The following is an 8,634-nucleotide window of genomic DNA, read 5'->3' on the forward strand; positions in this document are numbered from 1 at the left end:
AGACAAATGTAGATTGATAAAATAAGTAACTGACTGAAATAGTTAGGTACTGATGTCAACTGTGATTGACTGAAAAACAAATTTGGATAAGTTCACCCCTCAAATTGCTGTTCATGATAATAAACTATAAGATAGTAAATATTGCCCCTCGCCCTAGTAGTAATGCTCATTCCACAATCACCCTTCACACAGTCGACAACAACATTTCTGGTAAAAACAAACTCTTAAGATATTATGACCCTTATTAATTCTCTGATTTATTTCTCTTAAAATGTTTTTCTACTGTGTATGGTTAGAAATTGAAATGTATTGTACTGTGTATAGTTAGAAATTATTTTCATGTATTTAGGTGATCATGCTACTTGTTCTCTGTTGTTGTTGTTTTTTTTGTGTGTGCTTTTTTTTTTTCTAATAATGTCCATAGGAATGCAGTCTCACTTGGTAACATGAAAATTAATAGGAAAATTAATTTCACATTGTAGGACTTTATGTTATGGACAAATTTTCAGGAATGCATTATTTCCACAAAGCAAGGGATTCCTGTACAGAATCCAAGATGGTGAACAGGAGACCACGACTAAATATTTTATGCACAATTGTTACATTTTCAAAATACATTAACCAAATAATTAAATATCTTTTGCACAAGCATAAGTGAAGTAGCTAGACATGGCATGTGGCAATCTAATAATTATCAAGTTGAGATGAAATTGTTAACATAAAACTATCTTGTTTATTAGATAACCGTTAATAAACAAACAGGGAGTGCATCAAAATAGCATTTATTTGAATGCTAGAAAAAACAGGAAAAATAGACATCTATACATAAGATTGTATATATGTTTTATTCATTTGTAAAATGATATCAGAGACTCAAGAGCTGAGAGTTTCATACACTGAATTTGATAAGTGCAATGCACAAAAATCTCAGTTCTTGAAACACTTTATGTAAACTCACAGCTGAATCAATGAACACACACACACACATACTTACACACACATACATGCACACATACATGCACACACACATACATGCACACACACACATACACACACACATACACACACACATTTATATATTTTCATATATGTGCGTATGTCTTTTAATAGTACATGTTTGTGTGTGTGTATATAGGTGAGATTTTACTTGTTCAACTATGTGTGTATGCATGTGAGTATGTGTGTGCATGTGTGTGTGTATGTGCGCATGTGTGTATATATGTGTGCACATGTATGCATGTGTGTGTGTATTCTATTTGGCATACACTAAGAATTGGTGTCATCCACTAATTTACCCTGGTGTTATCATGCAATAGATTTTATTATTTACTTGCCCACACACATGGGTATATATATATATATATATATATATATATATATATATATATATATGTTAATTCTCTAAATGAAGTATTAACAGTAACTGCACGATAAAGTGTAGTATATTGCCACTTAAGTGTGGCTGACCCCTAGGGGTGGATGTTACTGTTGCTTTTAGCCCCAGGAGGACATCTCCTCCAACTGGCTTATCGACACACGACTGTGTCCTGTTTGCCAAGGGAAGTTATCCCTCTCACCAACATCTGCAGCACGAACGGATCCGGATTTCAGGGTTATTTCCCTTCGTCGGCGTTCGATAGCTGCTGACCTTGGTGAGAGAGACAAAAACCTGGCAAACTTATATCTTCTTTTCCAGTGAAATTCTTCACTGATATCGAAAAGGTGAAAACAAGCAATGTTAATTCTCTAAATGAAGTATTAACAGTAACTGTCTCTCTCACCAAGGTCAGCAGCTATCGAACGCCGACGAAGGGAAATAACCCTGAAATCCGGATCCGTTCGTGCTGCAGATGTTGGTGAGAGGGATAACTTCCCTTGGCAAACAGGACACAGTCGTGTGTCGATAAGCCAGCTGGAGGAGATGTCCTCCTGGGGCTAAAAGCAACAGTAACATCCACCCCTAGGGGTCAGCCACACTTAAGTGGCAATATACTACACTTTATATATATATATATATATATATATATATATATATATATACATACATATATACACACATATATACCTACATATGCATAAATATATATATATATATATACATATATATATATATATATATATATATATATATATATATATATATATATATATATATACATACATACATACATACATACATACACACATATATACATACATATGCATAAATATATATATATATATATATATATATATATATATATATATACACCCACACACATAATACACATACATGTTACATGGTGAAGTCTATTTCTTGCAGAACAAATGCTGTGGAGTAAACAACTACACCGACTGGAAAGGAGAGGTGGCCACACCATTAAGTCTGCCAGATTCGTGTTGCCTAGTGAAATGTAGAAGTGTTAATGATGCTTATCCTCAGGTGAGTTTAAAACATATTTTATCTTTTTACCCTCACTTCTTCACTCATTTCTCACTCTCTTAATATATATATATATATATATATATGTAAGGACGACCGTGCAGACCCAAAAAGGAGAAATGGTGACGAATGGAAAAACAGGACTCCTTTTATTTAAACGCGTCACACGGTCGAACACAAAAATTATATCAAATGATATATAAATATATGTTATACTACGATAACATAGTTATTTCGTAAATTGCCAGTAATGAAGACGATAGAAGACAACCGATAAAAGATGAATAACAGAAATATTTATTGTGACATTAAAATGTATGTCTGTGTGTTAGTGTGAATGCGACATAATGAAAACATAATAAAAGACAGGCCGTCGTATAAAGAAAAGAGTGTGTGTGAGTGATACATGTATGTGTATGCGTTATATACAGCAGATAGAAAGATTCAGTAACACGTGTGAGCATTAATACCAGTTCTTAGAGTACACAATAGGAAGAGTCTGTATATGAAAGAAGTTGAGGCTGTGTGTGTGGCATAGCGATCACTAGTTGTGATGTTGTGGCTTCCATGCCGGGCCGGGTTCTTGTTATACAGATGTTCGTCGCTGGCTGAACTCTTGTCTACTATTTATCGTGGTGAAGCTGAAACACCTAACAGAATCGAAGAGAGAATATGTGCCGCGGTAGTTTGGTTAGTGGTGTACGTAGAAATCATGTTGATGATATTGGTGAATCTTGTAGTTCGTAGTTAAAGTCGTGTTGACTATGTTGCCGAATGTTGGTGGCGATGATGCTAGTTAGTAGTCGTAGACTCGTGTTGCTGATGGCGACGTCGGTGGTAGTCGTAGCTGGACGAAGCTGTTGATGTAGTCGCTGGAACTGCTGCTGCTGTGTGGTACATGGAACAGGTCTCTTAGAGATCTGAACCGAGACGAATTTGCCGGGTATAATTTGGTCTATTTATAACAAATTATGGGCTCCAGGAAAGGATTAGAAAAACACTATCATGTGACCTTATTAAGGGCTGTGATTGGTCAGTTTGCGTTCTGGCGGGAACGGTATGAAGCAGTTGCCGCTTCAAATAATAATTAGTCATGTGATGACAAGGAAAGATGTTTTCCACTACGCCCGCGCTTGTTTATATTTAACAGCGGGGAAGATGGCTTCTTTATGTATAATGGCGATAGGTAGTTTCACTACATATATTTCTATTCACTGCACCCAGTGTAAGCTATGAACATATAAGAGGTGCGGTGGAATCACAGGTAGATTAACAGATAAAGTCACCTTCATGAGTGGCAGATGTGCAGGAACAATAAGCACTAAGGCACATGGGACTTATACACTCTCAAATGCCCAGGAGGCTCTCTGGAGGTGGTAGATAGTTTCTGTTACTGTTACGCAAATTGTGAATAATGCAGCCATTTGAGCAAATTTCAACTGATTTCAAAGGCCTGATTCCACCCACGAAGCATTCTTATCTTCTAACAATTGTTGACGAATACTTTCAGTTTCTGTTTAGTTATCCAGTATCTGACACATCAGCTCAGACTGTAATAAGATGTTTTACAGACTTGTTTTCAGTTTTTGGTATGCCCCGTTATGTACATTCCGATCATGGAACTGCCTTTATGACTACAAAATTGAGAGAATGGCTCCTTAGTAAGGGCATTGCGACAAATAGGACAACATCGTACAATCCCACTGGGAACAGTCAAGTAGAAAGATATAATGATATTATTTGGAAGTCAGTACTACTCTCTTTGAAAACTCATGCCCTTCTAGTATCTTCATGGGAAACAGTTCTTTGACACACTGCATTCAATCAGATCTCTACTTTGTACATCCACCAACGCTACTCCTCATGAGCATCTCTTTAACTATCAAAGATGTTTGGCTACAGGAACATCTATGCCATCATGGCTTCTCAACTCAGGACCTGCGCTTGTGCAAAGGAACAATCGCACCAGCAAGTATGACCCTACCGTTGACCGAATTGATTGAATTGAAGCCAACTCCCAATACACTCATGTTCATTACCCAGATGAATACCACAGTGGGTATTCATTACCCAGATGAATACCCACATTCAATACCACAGTATCTGTGAAACAATTGGCATCACCAGGAAAAATTAACCTGACTGATGACAACCCAGACATTTGTGGTCCTTCAAGAGTCAGACAGAGATCTAACTGAAATGTCTTCACCTCCTAGAGATAACCATCTAAAACAAAAAGAAAAATCTCCTCAACTGCGTAATCTCAAAGAATTCAGAAAGCCTCAGAAAGGCTTGATCTATAATAATTTTTTTAATTAGTTTTTTTTTTTAGGAGGGAATGAATGTTATGTAAATTAATATTATGCAAATTGTGGTATGATTTGAGTGACTAACACTATAAGATGCCTTACTGTTGTGGACTATGACTGGAAAGTAGTTTCTTTGAACCAGGAATTACTGATGATACATAACAGTTACCTAGGTGACGAAATTAGCAATGGCAGAGGATGCTCTGAAAGTATTGTTTCTAGAATAAGAATAGTATGGAGGAAGTTCTGTTGGCAACAAAAGGACACTCTCTCTCTGAGAGAAAGGTAGATTATATGATACTTGTATACAAACAGCTACACTCCATGGTAGCAAAAAATGGGCTCTAAATATAGAAGAAATGTATAGACTGGAGAGGAATGAAGGCAGTATGCTCTGCTGGATGTGCAACATCAATGTGCATGTATGACAAAGCACAAATGCTTTGAGAGAAAAGTTGGACATAAGAGGAATCAAAGGCAGCATGGAAGAGAAAAAACTATGTTGGTTTGGATATGTGACGTGTATGAATGAAGACAGCTGTATAAAGAAGTGCCAATCACTGAAAGTGGATAGTACATACCTACATACATACAACCCTGTATATATATGTTTATATTTCTGATTATCACTTAATTTTGTCCATCGACTATGACCATATCATTCTCACTCTTTTTCAAGCCGTGCTACAAAATGCTGAAATCCTGGGTCTTTGACAATCTATATATCATTGGCGTGGCCAGTCTAACAATCGGCACACTTCAGGTAAGGTACTCTATTTTAATCCTACATATATTGCAGTTGTACTCTGTCTTTTTAAATGTCTCAATCAAGACACTTCTTGTATTTCATTATAACTATAACAAAAATATTTAACATTCAAGTCATTGTAGCTTTATATAGACTGTTTATAGATGGCTTTAGCTTATACTAACAGTTATCAGCTTATACAGATAATTATGCACTCCATAGTATATTTTATTAATTCACAGTGACAGTTTGTTTGGTCCTGCTGCATGGCACCTTGGGCAGTTGTCTTCTGCTATAGCTCCAGGTCAACCAAGACCTTATGAGTGGATTTGAAACTAAAAAAGCCCATCATATGTATGATGTGTATGTGCATGTGTGTGTGTGTGTGTGTGTGTGTGTGTGTGTGTGTGTGTGTGTGTGTGTGTGTGTGTGTGTGTGTGTGTGTGTGTGTGTGTGTGTATGCAATAGTTGTAAACAAGTGTCACCATCTTCCAAGCAGCATACTTTGCTTCCAATCTCCTGTAAAAACATGTCCAGCCTTAGGGAAAATACAGCAGCAAGAAGGCCATCTTGCTGAAGAAATTCTGCCTCATTGAATTCCTTCTGACCCATGCAAGCATGGAAAGATGGATGTTAAAACAATTATATTAGTTGTTTTGAATCTGGTGGAGTCTATCTGTCTCTGGATCCAAACACAGAAGATTTCTTCTGTAGAGAGCGGGGGGGGTATAGGGGTGGATAGGTAAGGGAGATGGGGAAGAAGAGAAGGGAGGAGGAAGGAAGAGAGGAGGAGAAGGGAGATGAGGAGGGTGGGGAAATAGAGGGGAAGAGGGGAGGGGAGGGGAGGGGATGGAAGAGGAGGGAAGAGGAGAGGAGATGGGAGGTGGGGAGAGTGGGGAAAGAGAGGGGGAAGAGGGGAAGGGAAGGGGAGCCGGGGAGGAGTGGGGAAAGAGAGAGGAAGAGGGGAAGAGAGAGAGATGGATGAAGAAATAACATCTGTATTTGATCTGAGGAATGACAAAGTTGATTTGGTGGGATTTGAATTTGGAACATAAAGAGTTGGAATGACTACCACAAGGCATTTTATCCAGAGGAAGTTAATTATAGATAATCTAGGTTTGATAAGTTTGACCACAGTCTGTGTAAGTTACAATGGTGTATTACATCCTTGTCTGGGACAGTGTTGCCATGGTATAAACAGACATCCTGGACCACATCCAGAGAAGGGCCTCTTGAATGATTGACATTAAATCACAGACAGACACACTCCAGCCTCTGGTCCACAGGCATGTTGTCTCCTCTCTCTCTGACTCTTACTACTACTATAAAGCTCTCCGTTCCTCAGAGCTGGCTAGCTTCTTACCTCTACCACTCATCCCTTTACTTCTTGTCACTTTTGTTGTTAGATAAAATGCTTTGCAGCATTCATTCTGATACTCTGAACTCAAATATTCTGCTCAAGTCAACTTCGTCATTCATCCTTACAGAATCCATAAATAAAGTACCAGTCAAGCAAGGAGATAATTTCTTTGACTCTGTCTCTCTCTCTGTCTCTCTCTCTCTCTTTCTCTCTCTCTCTCTACCCTCTCTCTCCCTACCCTATCTCTCCCCTCTCCCCTTTCCCCTCCCTCCCCATCCCCCCCTCTCTCTCTAGAAAGGAAGAAAGAAAGAAATGACTGTGTTCACACCACATCTGGAGATGGATGAATGCCACCAAATTCCAACCCCACTGGTCCTACATTAACAGCTATGCCCAGTTAGCCCACAGGAATCGTCTCCCTAGTTATATCTGACCTGCAACAGTATCAAATTTAAAATTTAAGTGGAACATTAACAGCATCAACCTCACCAGTCTTGCAGGGCCTTGCAAAAGTCATCATGGGCATTGCTCATTCCTCCCGAAACAGCAAGTAAAACATAGATAAGATAATAAAAAGTAGGATTGAATTCAAGTTAAACAAGATGAGTTGAAGTTGAGCTCAAGTAAATTAATTTCACTTAAAGTCAAGATTGTTGAGTATTGTCATGAAAATACAGTATTTTTTGTGAATTGTTTTTGTTTTTTTAAACTTGAAACAATTTGATTCTATCTTTCTGAAAAATGCACTTGTATCAACTGATTGTTCTATTTTTAACAATTCCAGATTGTTCTTCTAATCATTGCCAGCATATTCCTGTGTTTGATGAGACGATAGCCTGCTGTTGAAACACAAACTCCAAGTTATAAGTACAGGACTTTTTGTAGCACTTCAAACCTAGTGGTGCAATTAAAAACCAAAGAAAATTTTTTAAAATGAGATAATAATGATAATGGTTCCAAAAGCTTCTTTTTCTTTTTCAAGGAATAAAAGAAGGACTAAAAGAAAAAACAATAAGTTTTGTACATATTCTAATATTTTATAGGTGTTGGTTGAGGAGTTGATAAACAATTTGGTTATTTCTTGTCTTACACCATCACACACAAATAAACCATTTTTTAAAACAAAATATGAAGTGAAGTAGGTTGAAGATTTCCAAGGAGAAAGGTAAATAACATTTCAAATGGAATATTTCATTGAAAAAGAATTGCATAAATATTAGGAATTTCTATCATAATAGCATACTGAGTTATCTTACTATATCTCTATTTACTTGATTCTTTCTGATGGAGTCCAACACTGGACTGCATAAATCTCCAAAATATAATGCTTGTATATTTTCCATTGGTATATAATTTGTTTGTCTTATGAGCAACAGTGCTTCAACTGATATTTGGAATGTATTTAAAGGACATTTGACCATTAATGAGATCTACTAGACACATTGTTATATATCATCATTGTAAATAGTTAGATATATATATGTGTGTGTGAGAGAGAGAGAGCGTGTGTGTGTGTGTGTGCGTGTGTGCATGTGTGTGTGTGTGTGTACAAGGAATGGATGAATGGAAGAAAAAGGGTACTCAACACATTTAGCAGGAGTTATATATATAATTTAAAACAGTTTGATTTAGCTCCATGTGATGTATAGTTTCACAGGCCTGCAAAACTTCAAGTAACATGAAGCTGAATCAAACTGTTTTAAATAATATATATAAAAGATCTTTGACTCTTTGCAATGCACCCTCAGTCACTAGATATATATATATCATCATCATTATCATATACACACACACA

The 8,634-nt window shown here is 37.0% G+C and overlaps 1 protein-coding gene across 1 annotated transcript in view; it reads left to right on the top strand.

The window, feature by feature from the left end:
• LOC106873179 (tetraspanin-4) overlaps window positions 1-7,812 on the top strand; it is a 55,989-nt gene extending 48,177 nt beyond the window's left edge. Inside the window, exons 6-8 of the mRNA XM_089355104.1 lie at window positions 2,303-2,422; window positions 5,411-5,494; window positions 7,624-7,812. Of these exons, the coding sequence (XP_089211230.1) occupies window positions 2,303-2,422; window positions 5,411-5,494; window positions 7,624-7,674 (255 nt within the window). The 3' untranslated portion in view covers window positions 7,675-7,812. The remainder of the gene's footprint in view (window positions 1-2,302; window positions 2,423-5,410; window positions 5,495-7,623) is intronic.
• Window positions 7,813-8,634: the final 822 nt, after the last annotated feature.

Source organism: Octopus bimaculoides, chromosome 7, assembly GCF_046866305.1.
Source record: "Octopus bimaculoides isolate indiv1 chromosome 7, ASM4686630v1, whole genome shotgun sequence".
In the NCBI taxonomy this organism is placed as follows: Eukaryota; Metazoa; Mollusca; class Cephalopoda; order Octopoda; family Octopodidae; genus Octopus; species Octopus bimaculoides.